The 17,289-nt window shown below is 41.6% G+C and overlaps 1 protein-coding gene across 1 annotated transcript; it reads left to right on the top strand.

Annotated features, from left to right (window-relative positions):
* The first annotated feature begins 677 nt into the window (after positions 1-677).
* Positions 678-14,724, top strand: LOC112225599 (tumor necrosis factor-inducible gene 6 protein). Its single transcript, XM_024389691.2, has 6 exons — positions 678-962; positions 7,036-7,173; positions 8,356-8,517; positions 13,843-14,071; positions 14,247-14,287; positions 14,467-14,724. Exons 1-6 carry the CDS (start codon positions 776-778, stop codon positions 14,592-14,594), a joined length of 885 nt encoding a protein of 294 aa, XP_024245459.1. The 5' UTR covers positions 678-775; the 3' UTR covers positions 14,595-14,724.
* The last annotated feature ends 2,565 nt before the right edge of the window (positions 14,725-17,289 follow it).

Raw genomic sequence — 17,289 nt, 5'->3', positions numbered from 1 at the left:
AGGTTCTACAAACAAAACAAACTGGCAACAGACAAACAGAGAACACAGGTATAAATACACAAGGGATAATGGAGAAGATGGGCGACACCTGGAGGATGGTAGAGAGAATCACAAAGACAGGTGAAGCAGATCAGGGCATGACAACTTTAAGACATGAAGGTCAGTCAATCTGGAACATTTCAAGAATTTCAAGAAATTTCAAGAAAGTAGCAGTTGCAAAAACCATCAAGCACTATGATGAAACTGGCTCTCATGAGGATCACCACAGGAAAGGGATTTACCTCTGCTGCTTTATTGTTCTATTATTGAGTTACTTTAAAAAAATTTTTTACTTTAGTTTTATTTAGTAAATATTTTCTTAATTCTATTTCTTGAACTGCATTGTTGGTTAATGGCTAATAAGTAAGCATTGCATGGTAAGGTCTACTACACCTGTTGTATTCAATGCATGTGACAAATATAATTTGAATTGATTTGAGATATGCCCAAAGAGCAACATATCTGGTGAGTATGCAGGCCATGGAATAATGGACATTTTCAGCTTCCATGAATTGTGTACAATTCCTTGGGACATTGGGCCGTGTATTATCATGCTGAAACAGGAGGTGATGTTGCAACACAGCTGGGTTAAAATTTGAGAGGTGCACGCGATTCAATTTGGCTTCTTTATGCCTCCAGAGGTTCCGCAATTGCGTCACACCATCCACACGGCGCCTCTGACCACATTTCGGATCAGGCATAAATTGGCTCTAACATTTTAAATGCCAGTTGTCAGATGAGCAGCGAGCACAGCGCGAACGGTAGCAGCTGGCCAGAGGACATCATAGCGCAGCGCACAGCTCTGATCTGTACAAGGAGGAGGATGCGAGTCTTCGCTGTCATCTGGGCCATTGGGTTCTTCTTGAAGGAAGCGCAAGCCTGGGGCTTCAGAAATGGAATATTTCATAACTCCATATGGCTGGGTAAATCGCGCTTTCTTTGTTACTTTGGGAGCCTTAAATCATTAGGTTGCTTTTCAACAAGGGATTCATTTCGGAAGTAACCTTTATGCATGCCAACAATTGCAAACATTGGCATTCTGCAGGACGTTCTCCTGAAAGTTTTCTGTGTTTGTATTTTAGAAGATGGTTGTGGAATGTTCAGTTGTAATATTTAGCACTACTATACCACATTGGATCTTTCAAAAAGTTGGGTCGCTTGGACAAAGACATATAAGAGGCGCGGTTTCCCTTTGATGTGTCCAAAACTGAATTTTAAAAAAATCCTTATTTAGGCTAATTATCATTCCCATATGTCAGAAAAGTCTTATTTTATGTTCACTTTTCTAACAGCTCTTTATCTTCAACATACTCTCACAATCCTGCACAACATAGGCTATTGACAATGTTGTAAACATGTAGCATTTTCCCTGATAACACTTTGCCTACATAATCTTTACAGTCATGTAACGTTATTAAATGACACATAGCACTGTGATGTGTGTTCAGGTAAGGGGTAGAGTTGGACACTGGCATATGTATGACTGAACACTGTGTATGAGGTTGACTTGCCAACACACTACTTCATTTTGTCTAAGGGACAAGAAACACACATGAACAAGAAAGCTGTGCAAACTTCAGAACATTATTTCAGTGTTCAGTTTAGGGCATAGCATTGCAGTGGAGAAAAATGTACCAAAATGTTATACTTGAGTAAAAGCATGTATGTAGAAAATGACTCAAGTAAAAGTCAACCAGAAAAATACTACTTGAGTAAAAGTCTAAAAGTATTTAGTTTTAAATATACTTAAGTTTCAAAGATCTATCTAATTGCAAAAATATACTTAAGTATCAAAAGTAAAAGTATGAATCATTTCAAATTACTTATAACAAGAAAATCAGATGGCACAATGTTCTTTTTTAATATATATTTTTATTTTCAGATAGCCAGGGGCACACTACAATACTCAGACATCATTTTCAGATAGCTAGAGGCACACTACAATACTCAGACATCATTTACAGGTAGCTATAGGCACACTACAATACTCAGACATCATTTACAGGTAGCTAGAGACACACTACAATACTTAGACATCATTTACAGGTAGCTAGAGGCACACTACAATACTCAGACATCATTTACAGGTAGCTAGAGGCACACTACAATACTCAGACATCATTTTCAGATAGCTAGAGGCACACTACAATACTCAGACATCATTTACAGGTAGCTAGAGGCACACTACAATACTCAGACATCATTTACAGGTAGCTAGAGGCACACTACAATACTCAGACATCATTTTCAGATAGCTAGAGGCACACTACAATACTCAGACATCATTTACAGGTAGCTAGAGGCACACTACAATACTCAGACATCATTTACAGGTAGCTAGAGGCACACTACAATACTCAGACATCATTTACAGATAGCTAGAGGCACACTACAATACTCAGACATCATTTACAGGTAGCTAGAGGCACACTACAATACTCAGACATCATTTACAGATAGCTAGAGGCACACTACAACACTCAGACATCATTTACAGATAGCTAGAGGCACACTACAACACTCAGACATCCTTTACAGATAGTTAGTGGCACACTACAACACTCAGACATCATTTACAGATAGCTAGAGGCACACTACAACACTCAGACATCATTTACAGATAGCTAGAGGCACACTACAACACTCAGACATCATTTACAGATAGCTAGAGGCACACTACAACACTCAGACATCATTTACAGATAGCTAGAGGCACACTACAACACTCAGACATCATTTACAGATAGCTAGAGGCACACTACAACACTCAGACATCATTTACAGATAGCTAGAGGCACACTACAACACTCAGACATCATTTACAGATAGCTAGAGGCACACTACAACACTCAGACATCATTTACAGATAGCTAGAGGCACACTACAACACTCAGACATCATTTACAGATAGCTAGAGGCACACTACAACACTCAGACATCATTTACAGATAGCCAGGGGCACACTACAACACTCAGACATCATTTACAGATAGCTAGAGGCACACTACAACACTCAGACATCATTTACAGATAGCCAGGGGCACACTACAATACTCAGACATAATTTACAAACAAAGCATTTGTGTTTAGTGAGTCCGCCAGATCAGTGGCAGTGGGGATGACCAGGGATGTTCTCTTGATAAGTGAGTGAATTGGACCACTTTCTTGTCCTGCTAAGCGTTGCAAATGTAACGAGTACTTTTGGGTGTCAGGGAAAGTGTTTGCAGTAAAAAGTACATTATTTTCTTTAGGAATGTAGTGAAGTAAAAGTAGTCAAAAATATAAATAGTAAAGTACAGATACCTAAAACAACTACTTAATTAAGTAGTACTTTAAAGTATTTTTACTGAAGTACTTTATACCACTGTAGCAATGAAAGAACAAGGACAGAGTGTTATATCAGTTTGAAGACATTTCTTTTGTAACACAGAGACTGCTATAACATCTGCCCTTGAAACACTCAGTTTATAGACCAGTGTGTTTATTTTCTAATAATGTTATAGTGCCCCAACCCATTTTAATGGAATATGTCATAAAGGCTTCTTCAGATAAGAGTTAATGAGCTCGACTTGCTCACCAGACCTACACCCATCTGGAACACACAAACTTAACTGCATGTTTACAGTAATATGTCATGTAACCCAAACCTCCTATATCATTTGGTTCTGCTAACAGTGAGATACACCACCCTCTGGGGTTATAATGAGAACGAGGCACCACCTCACAAGGCACCTTGGAGGGTTGGTTTGACTAGTAGGTGAAAACATGAGTTCGTAGCTAATTTGGAGTGCTCTCCAAGTCCTACAAGGTCATGCATGCGTGATATCAAAACAGCCTCAAAGGAGGACTCCCCATAGGGAATGGCCACTTCCAACAGGGAGATTACAAACACTAAGCTTCTGTCCTAAGGGTTTCTATCCAGCCACAACATGTTAGAGTTGAAAGATTTTGGCCTATCCACCGTGTGTGTTTCATGTTTCTTTCCTTCCGCTTTGGACTTCTTAGTCTGAAGCCACTTTGCTTGCTCTAGCTCCCTGAGAAAGATGCCTCCAATCTTGTAAAACAGAATCTTTTCTGCTTGTTTCCTCTTGCCTGGATATGTATTGTTGTAGTTGTGTCTCACTGTAGTGCTTTGATGGTGATGGCAGTGTTGACTGACAAGAAAAACACCGTCACCCATTTCAAATCAGGCCACCGCCACTCACGAGGACTGTGAACTCTCGTTCTCATTGGCCATTTAAGCATGTTAACCCTCACATGGCTGCCGGCCCAGACGGCATCCCAAGCCGTGTCCACAGAGCATGTGCAGACCAGCTGGCTGGAGTGTTTACAGCAGTGGAGGCTCCTCAGAGGAGGGGAAATAAAACTAGTGAAACATTAACAAGAAGTTATCCTTTTTAGATATACTAAATATATTCACATGTAGTCAAATAATTGATTAAAACACAATCTACAGTAGCCTCAATAGCACTCTGTAGGGTAGCACCCTGGTGAAGCTGGAGGACAGCTAGTTTCTGTTCTCCTCTGGGTACATTGACTTCAATACAAAACCTAGGAGGCTCATGGTTCTCACCCCCTTCCATAGACTTACTCAATAATTATGACAACTTCTGTAGGACGTCGTCCAACCGATCAGAGCTCTTGCATCATGAACTGACATGTTGTCCATCCAATCAAAGGATCAGATAATGAATCTAGTACTGAAAGCATAAGCTTCAGCTAGCTAGCAATGCCATGCATAAAATGTGGTGAGTAGTTGACTTGAGAGAGAACAACAACAGTTGAACAGTTTTGAACAAATGAATTTCTTTATAAAAGGAGAAGCAAGAGAGAGAGAGGGAGGGAGAGATATCTATAATTTGCTGTATTGTTTTTTTCACTTAGCTAGTGAATGCAGCTAGCTAGTTTGGCTGAATCAAACACCCAGCTCAAGCAGATATGGCTATGACTGTCCAACACTGGAACTCTTCCAAGTCAAGATAAGCTTTTGCTTCATTAATCTATTGACACCGGGACCCGCCGGTGTAACTGCCAAACTGCTTGCTGACTGTACACTGTACTGCATGATTTAAGTGGGTTTACTATCAAATCAAGTCAAATTGTATTGGTCACATACACATATTTATCAGATATTATTGGGGGTGTAGCATTAGTTCTAGTATCTATGTTGACTATGACATTAGCTAGTTAATATGGCTACAACAATGTAGGCTGTGTGTAGCGGTTAGTGATTATGATATGAGTGTTCTGTTGAAAAAGATGCAGGCAAGAGTGTGTGACCTGTGCACCTACATTGTAAACTTTCATTCATAGGCTAGGTTGTAGCAACCTCATGATGGGTATAGGGAACATTTTAGTATCATGTAGTAGCCTAAATCTATCAATGTTACGTTGAGCTGGCTGAATGGAATATGAATGACAGTCATCCAATAAAATGGCTACCTCCCCGTAGTACTCACTTCTGTCATCATGAAGTGCTTTGAGAGGCTAGTTACGGAACATATTCCCTACACCTTACCCGACACCCATATCGGCCCTACAGATCACCATTGGACTGCACACTTCCCTATCGTGTCTGGACAAGAGGAATACCTATGTAAGGATGCTGTTCATCAACTAGAGCTCAGTCTTCAACTCCATAGTGTCCTCCAAGCTCATCGCTAAGCTTGGGGCCCTGTGTCTGAACCCTGCCCTGTGCAACTGGGTCCTGGACTTCCTGACGGGCCGCCCCCAGGTGGTGAAGGTAGGTAATAACACCTCCACTACGCTGATCCTCAACACGTGGGCCCCTCAAGGGTGGGTGCTCAGTCCCCTGCTATACTCCCTGTTCACCCATGACTGCGTAGTCACACACGTCTCCAACTCAATCATCAAGTTTGCAGATGATACAACAATAGTAGGCCTGATTACTAACAACGACGAGACAGCCTACAAGGAGGAGGTAAGGATTCTGGAGGAGTGGTGCCAGGAAAATAACCTCTCCCTTAACGTCATCAAAATTAAGGAGCTGATCGTGGACTCCAGAAGACAGCAGAGTGAGCACGCTCCCATCCACATTGACAGGGAGTAGAGAGGGTGAAAATCTTCAAGTTCCTCAGGTGAACATCACTTACAACATGATATGGTCCACCCACACAGACAGTGTGGTGAAGAAGGTGCAAGGAGGCTGAAGACATTCCGCTTGTTCCCTAAGACCCCCACAAACTTCTACAAATGCACTATTGAGAGCATCCTGTCAGGCTGTATCACCACCTGGTATGGCAATTGCACCATCCGCAACCGCAGGGCTCTCCAGAGGGTGGTGCGGTCAGCCCAATGCATCAACAGGGGCACACTGCTTGCCCTCCAGGACATCTACAGCACCCAGTGTCACAGGAAGGTCAAGAATATCATCAAGGACCTCAGCCACCCGAGCCACGGCCTGTTCACCCCGCGACCGTCTACAAGGCGGAGACGGTACAGGTGCATCAAAGCTGGGACCGAGAGACTGGAAAAACAGCTTCTATCTCCAGACCATCAGACTGTTAAGTAGTCACCACTAGCCATCCTCTGCCCAGTACCCTGCCCTGAACCTTAGTCACTGTTACTAGCCATCTACCACCTGGTGCTCTACCCTGCACCTAGAGACTACTGCCCTATGTACATAGTCATTGAACATTGGTCACTTTAATCATGTTTACATGCTGTTTTACCCACTTCATATGTATATACTGTATTCTAGTCGAGGCTCATTCTATATATTATTACTGCTGTACACACATTTTCTATTCATATACTGTCTAAACATATACAGTATATTGAAATTCCAGACTCTGACATTGCTCGTTCGGATATTTCTTAGGTCCTTAATTGTTTTACTTTCATTTGTGCGTGTTGTTTTGTATTGATAGGTATTACTGCACTCTTGGAGCAAACATAGTTTGCAGATGTTATCGAAATGCTTATGTGTCCACGACCAATAAAATTTGATTTGAGTTGTTGTTTTTTCCTGGACAGAGCAAGCCGCCGGAGTCTACCACAGGGAATCGCGTAAAGGGAGATACCAGCTGACTTATAAGGAAGCCAAGGCCGTGTGCAAATACGAAGGAGGGACACTGGCCACTTACGATCAACTGGAGGCTGCTCGTCAGATAGGTTTGCAATGCAATAACTGGTGGTGGTGGTGGTGCTCTCTCTCTCTCTCTGTCTCTCTCTCTTTCTCTCTGAATTTACCAGACAAGGAGTCTGGAGGAACATAACTCACAAGCAGCACAATGTTGCCAATTAGATTCTATCAATGTCAATGACTTTCAACCTAAGCACTGGCAGTTCATGAGTGGCCCCTGAGTTTACAAAATGCCATTACCACTGTTGATTAACGACGCCTCACAGTTTGCCTAAGAACACATGTAACCAGTTTATATTAGCCAAACATGTGGTCACTAGTATCACTGGTCAAGCAATGGCAGGAAGAGCTGTGTTTATCTTGTCTTTCTCCCATGAAATCAATCAAAGACATCTTGCAACTACAGCTCCTGCAACCCGTTGCTTTGTGGGACTGCAGCCGGTCCCAATTCTCTCCCTTCCCCTTGGGCCTAACCCTTTGATGTTTGCTGATCTGAAGGGTAAATAAGCAGTGTAAGGGCGTGGCCCTTCCACCATATTCCCAGCACTTTACAGCTCTACAAACATTGAAGGGTTAGGACCAAGGGGTGGGGAGGGAATTCGTCCGGCTGTGATCAGAGGCCTCTCAAGTATTGTAAGAACGATAACACCTGCCTAGCTGGGTAACGATGCTGTTCCCATGGCTGGCAGACGGATTGAAGCCCAATCAGGCCCTGGAACTCAGGATCTGGCATTTGGAAACCACTACTCGTCTGTCTGTGGTTAGAGCTGAGCTGCCCTATGGCCAATCAACCTAGGAGCCTTGAGTTTATCTCTCTTGCCTTTTCTCACTGACTGTGGTCCGCTGATTGACTGGAGGCTTTTACGATACATTGGAGTTCATTATGCTTTACCCCAACCATCCACCAACCATCCCCTTCCACATCCCCCACATCAATGGTCTGCTTGTAATTGCAGATGCAAAAACACATTTTTGACAGGGACAATAGCATTTCCAAAGACTTGGTTTTGTTTTAAGGATATGACCAAGCCGAATGGCTGGTGATAATCCAATATTCCCTTGAGATCTTCTGTTAGAGTGTTTTATCTGTGGTACTAAGACGGGGATGGATGCTAGCTCTATAAACCAAGCTCTCTTATGGTTTTATCAGTGACACTCTTTCGTGAATCTTTCAGATTGGTTACCAGGCAAATTTTTTGCCTCTGTCTTAGGTTTACATGTGTGTGCGGCTGGATGGTATGACAAAGGACGTGTGGGCTACCCTATCGTCAAAGCCGGTGCCAACTGTGGTTTCGGCAGGGTTGGCATCATCAACTATGGGTACAGGTTGAACAAGAGTGAGAGATGGGACGTCTACTGCTACAACCCCAACTGTGAGTAGTAAAAACATGACAAATGGGAGCATTGTAGTTACTCCACAATACTAACCTAAATGACAACCTGTACAGAATACAAAATATGCAAGACATGCATTCTAAAGTAAAACTGTAAAAAATGTGGCAAAGAAATTCACTTTATGTCCTGAATACAAAGCATTATGTTTGAGGCAAATCCAACACAACACATCACTGAGTACCACTCTTCATATTTACAAGCATGGTGGTGGCTGCATCATGTTACGGGTATGCCTGTCTTTGGTAAGGACTACGGAGTTTTGGGGGGGATAAAAATAAATAGAATAGAGCTAAGCAAAGGCAAAATCCTAGAGGAAACTTTTAGATTTGTGTATTGTTGTGAATTGTTAGATACTACTGCACTGTTGGAGCTAGGAACACAAGCATATCGGTACACCCGCAATAATATCTGCTAAATATGTGTATGTGACCAATAAAATTTGATTTGAAAACCTGAATCAGTCTGCTTTACAACAGACACTGGGAGACAAATTCACCTTTGTGCAGGACAATAACCTTAAACACAAGCCCAAATATACACTTGAGTTGTTTACCAAGACCACATTGAATGTTCCTGAGTGCCTAGTTGCGGTTTTGACTTAAATCAGCTTGAAAATATATGGCAAGACTTGTAAATGGCTGTCTAGTAATGATCAACAACCAACTTGTCAGAGCTTGAAGGATTTCAAAAAGTATAACGTGCAAATATATAATCCAGGTGTGCAAAGCTCTTAGAGACTTACCCAGAAAGTCTCACAGCTGTAATGGCTCTTAGAGACTTACCCAGAAAGTCTCACAGCTGTAATGGCTCTTAGAGACTTACCCAGAAAGATTCACAGCTGTAATGGCTCTTAGAGACTTACCCAGAAAGATTCACAGCTGTAATGGCTCTTAGAGACTTACCCAGAAAGTCTCACAGCTGTAATGGCTCTTAGAGACTTACCCAGAAAGACTCACAGCTGTAATGGCTCTTAGAGACTTACCCAGAAAGTCTCACAGCTGTAATGGCTCTTAGAGACTTACCCAGAAAGATTCACAGCTGTAATGGCTCTTAGAGACTTACCCAGAAAGATTCACAGCTGTAATGGCTCTTAGAGACTTACCCAGAAAGACTCACAGCTGTAATGGCTCTTAGAGACTTACCCAGAAAGATTCACAGCTGTAATGGCTCTTAGAGACTTACCCAGAAAGATTCACAGCTGTAATGGCTCTTACAGACTTACCCAGAAAGATTCACAGCTGTAATGGCTCTTACAGACTTACCCAGAAAGATTCACAGCTGTAATGGCTCTTAGAGACTTACCCAGAAAGTCTCACAGCTGTAATGGCTCTTAGAGACTTACCCAGAAAGTCTCACAGCTGTAATGGCTCTTAGAGACTTACCCAGAAAGTCTCACAGCTGTAATGGCTCTTAGAGACTTACCCAGAAAGTCTCACAGCTGTAATGACTCTTAGAGACTCACAGCTGTAATGGCTCTTAGAGACTTACCTAGAAAGACTCACAGCTGTAATGGCTCTTAGAGACTTACCCAGAAAGTCTCACAGCTGTAATGGCTCTTAGAGACTTACCCAGAAAGATTCACAGCTGTAATGGCTCTTAGAGACTTACCCAGAAAGATTCACAGCTGTAATGGCTCTTAGAGACTTACCCAGAAAGTCTCACAGCTGTAATGGCTCTTAGAGACTCACAGCTGTAATGGCTCTTAGAGACTTACCCAGAAAGATTCACAGCTGTAATGGCTCTTAGAGACATACCCAGAAAGTCTCACAGCTGTAATGGCTCTTAGAGACTTACCCAGAAAGTCTCACAGCTGTAATGGCTCTTAGAGACTTACCCAGAAAGACTCACAGCTGTAACCGCTGCCAAAGGTGATTCTAACATGTTTTGGCACAGGGGTGTGAATACTTAAGTAAATTAAATATTTCTGTGTTTTATTTTCAATACACTTGCAAAAATGTTTTAAAAAATGTGTTCACTTTGTCATTATGGGGTATTGTGTGTAGACGGATCATGAAAAAAATGTCATCCATTTTGAATTCAGGCTGTAACACAACAAAATGTGGAATAAGTCAAGGGGTATGACAACTTTCTGAAGGCACTGTATCTTCCTAATACCCCTGCACATGACTCTGTATTGGTATCCCGTGTACTGTATATAGCCAAGTTATCGTTACGCATTGTGTATTTATTCTTTGTGTTATCTTTTTCTATTATTATTATAAAAATAAAATACATCTCTGAATTGTTGGGAAGGGCCAATAAGTAAGCATTTTATTTTTGTCTACACCTGGTGTTTACAAAGCATGGGACAAATAAAAATGTGATTTGATTTGGAGGTTTTTGAATAACTTCCTTAATGTTCAATTCATGTTTTAACAATACTTTTAATAACACTACTTGCAGATAGGACACATGGACTTTAATTTCCTTAGGCATTAATCATGCAAACACATTCCTTTTTTTAGTGAGATTCGAACATATATTTTTCTGTTTTTATTCATAGGAGTAGTTCACTGTGCCACCAGGATGGAGCTAGCGTGCCATGTTTTTTACACATACAAAGCTGTTCATTTTAGTTCAAACAGACCCCATTTCAAAGGAAACAAGCGTTCATTAAGATCAGGTGTGGCCATTTAGTGGGCGTGGCCAACACACCTGAGAGAGTTTTGTTGACGCTGAGAACGGAATTTTAATTCCCAATTCTTAAGACTTTCTCTGAACATTAATAAAGTAGAATGTTTTCTTAAAATTCTCAGAACAATTTGAGAGACATGACTTTATATAGAACCATGAGGAATCCTATAGGAAACATTATGCTGAAGTACTGAAATTCCCACAGAAGAACATTGTTTCTTAACATTCTCTGAACTATTTGAGAACATTCCCAATGTCAAACCAGTTGGAAACATTCCTGGAACATTACCAAAAAGGTAACCATGTTTGAAATTGTAGGAAATATTCTGTTAAAGTAATGAAATACCAAGAAAATAATGTTGTTTTGTCAAGTTCCTTAAATATGCAGAGAATTTTCCAAAGCCAATCAACTATCCTGCATCATTCCCAGAAAGTTGTGGGAAGGTTGTACACTCTCACCAAGATCTAAGAAACATTTGGTTCTCAGAACGTTATGTGTTAGCTGGGACTGGACTGTTTAATGGTGTGTCAGTCTTATAGAATGGCGAGGCCGAGGCAAATAATTATACAAGTCTGTGGGTAAAGCAAAGAAACACTTCAAGATGCAAAGCCTATTAGGGATAAACTGAAACCCAAATGGCCCGAACATCTCTAGATTGTATGTAAACCTCGTACATTATAGATTGGAGTGGCAAACCAACACTTTGAGGTGCAAAGTCAGCAAGGAACACTTAATATCCAATGACTGTTATTTGTCTCGATATGATATAAAAATGCTAAACTTTCAGTAATGTGGTAAAAATCCAGTCTTTAAACTATCCAATGGTGGCACAGCCTGCCCCCTCTTGCAGGGGGGCCTCATGCTCTGACTTATCAGGGGGCCCTGTGAAACTGCATTATTGCCACTGACGGAAATCAAATACATTAAGTCAATGCAACACGTTGAGGTGTAAATCCAAAGAGGAATACACTGAACTCTTAATGGTCTGACTCTAGATAATACCAAAATTAAATCTGTGGTAAGAACCAAGTCTTTAAACTCTTAACTCCTTTTGTGATACGTACTCAGTATTTATTCAGTCATTATAACTATTAGGGACGTATTTACAACACTTTTACAACATATTTAATTAATCATGACAAAACAGCTGCATTGGGGCCTGTTTTTATGTTTTTATTGTGGAGAATGATACATGATAGTTGGCACCACGTGATGACTGTACTCAACATGGAAGAGGTTGCCTCATTGGATGAGATAGCTGCCTTGAGTGATACTGCCTGTGGCGCTGGTCAAAAGGTAGTACACTACAAAGGGAATAGGGTGTCATTTGAGAAACCGGCACAAATGTTCTCCCTAATTCCCTGTGACGTTGAGGATGTATGGTTCACATTTGATAAATGACGGTTGAATTGCATAAAACCAACTCTTAATTACAGAAATGTTCCCTCTACAAATCCTGGGGATCTAGGGGAGCTTTTGATTTAATTTTCACCCAACTGCACACGTGGAAGGAATTGTGTTCATTCAGAAGACAAAGTCTCTTTTCTAATTATTATTATTTTTTGTATTTTACCTCCCCTTTTCTCCCCAACTTTGTGAAATCTAATTGCGATCCAATTACGATCTTGTCTCATTGCTGCAACCCCCCAACGGGCTTGGTAGAGGTGAAGGTCGAGTCATGCGTCCTATGAAACATGACCCTTTAAACCGCGCTCCTTAACCCGGAAGCCAGCTGCACCAATGTGTCGGAGGAAAGACTGTTCACCTGACGACTGAATTCAGCCTGTAGGAGCCCAGCCCACCACAAGCAATTGCTAGAGTGTGATGAGCCAAGTAAAGCCCCCCCGGCCAAACCCTCCCCTAACCCGGACGACACTGGGCCAAACCCTCCCCTAACCCGGACGACATGGGCCAAACCCTCCCCTAACCCGGACGACGCTGGGCCAAACCCTCCCCTAACCTGGACGACACTGGGCCAAGCCCTCCCCTAACCCGGACGACACTGGGCCAAACCCTCCCCTAACCCGGACGACGCTGGGCCAAACCCTCCCTAACCCGGACGACGCTGGGCCAAACCCTCCCCTAACCCGGACGACGCTGGGCCAAACCCTCCCCTAACCCGGACGACGCTGGGCCAAACCCTCCCCTAACCCGGACGACATGGGCCAAATAATACGCCGCCCTACTGGACTCTCGGTCACGCAGTTATGACACAGCCTGGGATGGAACCGCGTCTGTAGTCACGCCTCAAACACGGCAATGCAGTGCCTTAGACTGCTGTGCTACTCAGGAGGCCCCTAACTTTATTTCTAACGTCATTCAGTGGTCACATCAGAGAGAACAACATAAGCAAAACAAAATACCCATATTTTAATTTATCATAATGCATTTACTTATGATGACAGCAAATGTAATACACTGATGTAGTAATACATAATGATAGTTCTTGCTGAAATGTTTTGCTTATATGATATCATTACCCTAGAGTCTAAAGCAACAGCTAGTGTGCAGAATATTCTCTTTACTTTTATCTATGGACATTACCCATCACAAAGTCTTATTTAATCCGCTAAAGTATTCGTCTATCTCATCTAATATATAAAGTTAACTTTTATCTCTTAAGTATATTTCCTCATCCTATCTCCTCCTTCTTTCGCCTGGTCCACAGCAAAGGAGTGTGGAGGTACTCTGACAGATCAGCAAAGGATCATCCAGTCACCCGGTTACCCGGAGGAGTACCAGGATGAACAGATCTGCTACTGGCACATCCGTGTACGCTACGGACAGAGGATACGCCTGCACTTCCTGGAATTTGATGTGGAGGAGGACACGGCCTGTCTATCAGACTTTTTAGAGATCTATGACAGTTATGACGACATCACTGGCTTCGCTGGGAGGTGAGGATCTAGGTTTTGATTGAATGTGCCTTTACATTTAGTTTTAGTTTGTTGAGTTCACGTTGTAATGGAGACTCGTAAGACTCATGTCTTTTCCCACAACATACTGTCATAACATAGGCTACTGTCTGACCATGTTGATCAACTATCAAGTAAATACATGTATTATTTCCAGGTACTGTGGAGATTATTTACCAGATGACCTCATAAGCACAGGTATGCACAAACACATTCCTATTTTATTACCATATTAAATGCTAATATTATAGATCAAAAAGCTACAGTAAATGTCTGGCACTGATAACCCTTTTTAATCATCAATTGTTTATTGATTTCCAATTATAAGTGTTTTCATTGATAAGCCTGTCACCTTTCTCCGTTTCTCTCTCCCACAGGGAATGTGATGACACTAAAGTTCCTGTCCGATGCCTCTGTAGTCGCAGGAGGCTTCCAGATGGAGTACATTGCTGTGAACTCTTCTCTCCTCCACTTCCAGAATGACACCAGCTGTTGCTTCACCTGACCAATGTTTACTTCTTTTTTCAGCATGCTCAGCTTTTATACAGGTAACAAGCTAAGATTAGGAGAACTCCCTTTAAGAGTGTGCTCCTAATCTCAGCTCGTTACCTGTAGAAAAGGCACCTGGGAGCCAGAAATCTTTCTGATTGTGAGGGGGTCAAATACTTATTTCCCTCATTAAAATTCAAATCAATTTATAACATTTTTGACATGCGTTTTTCTGGATTTTTTTTGTTGTTATTCTGTCTCTCACTGTTCAAATAAACCTACCATTAAAATTATAGACTGATAATTTCTTTGTCAGTGGGCAAACGTACAAAATCAGCAGGGGATCAAATACTTTACTCTCTCACTTGTCGGTGATCAGGTCTACCACTGTTTTGTCTTGTCGGTGATCAGGTCTACCACTGTTTTGTCATCGGAAAACTTAATGGTGGTGTTGGAGTCGTGCCTGGCTGTGCAGTCATGCGTGAACAGAGAGTACAGGAGGGGACTGAGCACACACCCCTGAGGGGCCCCCGTGTTGAGGATCAGCATGGTGGATGTGTTGTTACCTACTCTTACCACCTGGGGGCGGCCAGTCAGGAAGTCCAGGATCCAGTTGCAGAGGGAGGTGTTTAGTCCCAGGGTCCTTAGCTTCGTGATGAGCTTTGAGGGCACAATGGTGTTAAACGCTGAGCTGTAGTCAATGAATAGCATTCTCACATAAGTGTTCCTTTTGTCCATGTGTGAAAGGACCATGTGCAGTGCAATAGATATTGCATCATCTGTGGATCTGTTGGGGCAGTATGCAAATTGAGTGGATCTAATGTTTCTGGGATAATGGTGTTGATGTGAGCCATGACCAGCCTTTCAAAGCACTTCATGGCTACAGACGTGAGTGCTACGAGTTGGTAGTCATTTAGGCAGGTTACCTTAGTGTTCTTGGGCACAGGGACTATGGTGGTCTGCTTTAAACATGTTGGTATTATAATAGAAAACAGGCTAACTAAATATGGTTCTCAATCAGGGACAACGATTGACAGCTGCCTCTGATTGAGAACCATACCAGGCCAAACACAGAAATAGCAAATCATAGAAAAACTAACAGACAACCCACCCAACTCACACCCTGACCATACTAAAACAAAGCCATAACAAAAGAACTAAGGTCAGAATGTGACATATTTGGTATTGTGTTGTGAGACAAAACTACACATTTTAGAGTGGAATGGTATTGTCCCCAGCACAAGGTAATAATGCACCTGTGTAATGATCATGCCGTTTAATCAGCTTATTGATATGCCACACCTGTCAGGTGGATGGATTACCTTGGCAATGGAGAAATGCTCACTTACAGGAATGTAAACAAATTAGTGTACAAAATTTGAGAGAAATAAGCTTTTTGTGCATATGCAACATTTCTGGGATCTTTTATTTCAGCTCATGAAACATCGGACCAACACTTTACATGCAGCATTTATATTTTTGTTCTATATAGCTAGTCTCCTGGTCTCAGCATAAGGGTTGGCAAATGCTAATAAGCTAGCGTTAGCATCCTTAAGCTATTGGGTATCGGTCAGTGTTATTTAACAGTATATTTGGTGAATGGGAAAGCTAAGGATGTTGATATAAGTCATGTTATTAGGAAAAGTGTTTATTTCCAGCGAGTGTATTTGATGGGTTTCTGTAGGTAGCGTTTAATGAATTATAGAGGTCTTATAACCTATTCAATTGTACAGGTAAAAATGGTTGGCTCATGTCTGTTATTTCCATATAGTCTATATAACAATTTATAACAATTAAGAAAACTGCCCATTATTAAATTGGGGAAATGATTTAATTGAGCTTTTATTTGTACTACTCTTGTTGCATTGTCAACCTGCAAGGAAGCATTTCATTGCACTGTACACTCCATTGATATATTGTGTATATGACAAATAAACAAAGTTGAGCTTAGAAGGGAAGGGGGAGACAGCTAGAAAGAGAGGGGAAATAATGGCCAGCTTTGTGGTTATATTGTAGTTGAACAAAACATTGAAAATGCATAGGCCCTTAAATTCTGTCTCCTCAAATGTTATGTAATCTAAAAATCTCACAATAGCTGGTAGAACTGACGAAATGAAATGAATCATAGAGGTTTTATAACCTATTCCATTCTATAAGTCATTTTTTGAGGCTCATGTCTCTTTATATTCATATAGCCTAGAGGCTATGAAGCTTCTTATCTGTCGTGTTTGGAGTTGTGTTGCACTGTTGCGCAGACACTTGCGTTTTCTTGACAGTTGAGTTGCCCTGGTCATGTTGGTATATAGTAACTTTAAAGAGCAACTAAAAAAACTAAAACCAACTTCTCATTTAGAAAACAGCTTATGTGGCATCGATATGAGTCAGATACATTTATTCTAGTGTCAAAATTGACTACAAAGTGTAAATAGCATAATTTGTCATTAAGTCAGTCTCGTCCAAAATTCAGTTTTGTGTGACTTATGGTCGTGATAGCATAACAATGTACAGTAAATGAAGGTTGCGTTTCAATCCTGCCCACAGCTCCTGCCCATATGCCCACAGCTGGCAGCACACAAGTAATCATACATTTGGAGTGCAGTTGCATGTGACCCAATCTGATCGTAATGCCTGTGGTAAATTTGGGTGAACATTGGATATCCCTATGGGGCTAGTTTTAGGGACCATCGGTAAAATACGCAATGCACATGGGA

This window comes from Oncorhynchus tshawytscha, linkage group LG26 (assembly GCF_018296145.1).
Source record: "Oncorhynchus tshawytscha isolate Ot180627B linkage group LG26, Otsh_v2.0, whole genome shotgun sequence".
Lineage (NCBI taxonomy): Eukaryota > Metazoa > Chordata > Actinopteri > Salmoniformes > Salmonidae > Oncorhynchus > Oncorhynchus tshawytscha.
Note: the sequence above shows the minus strand (reverse complement) of the source record. Positions and strands in the feature narration are given on the sequence as shown.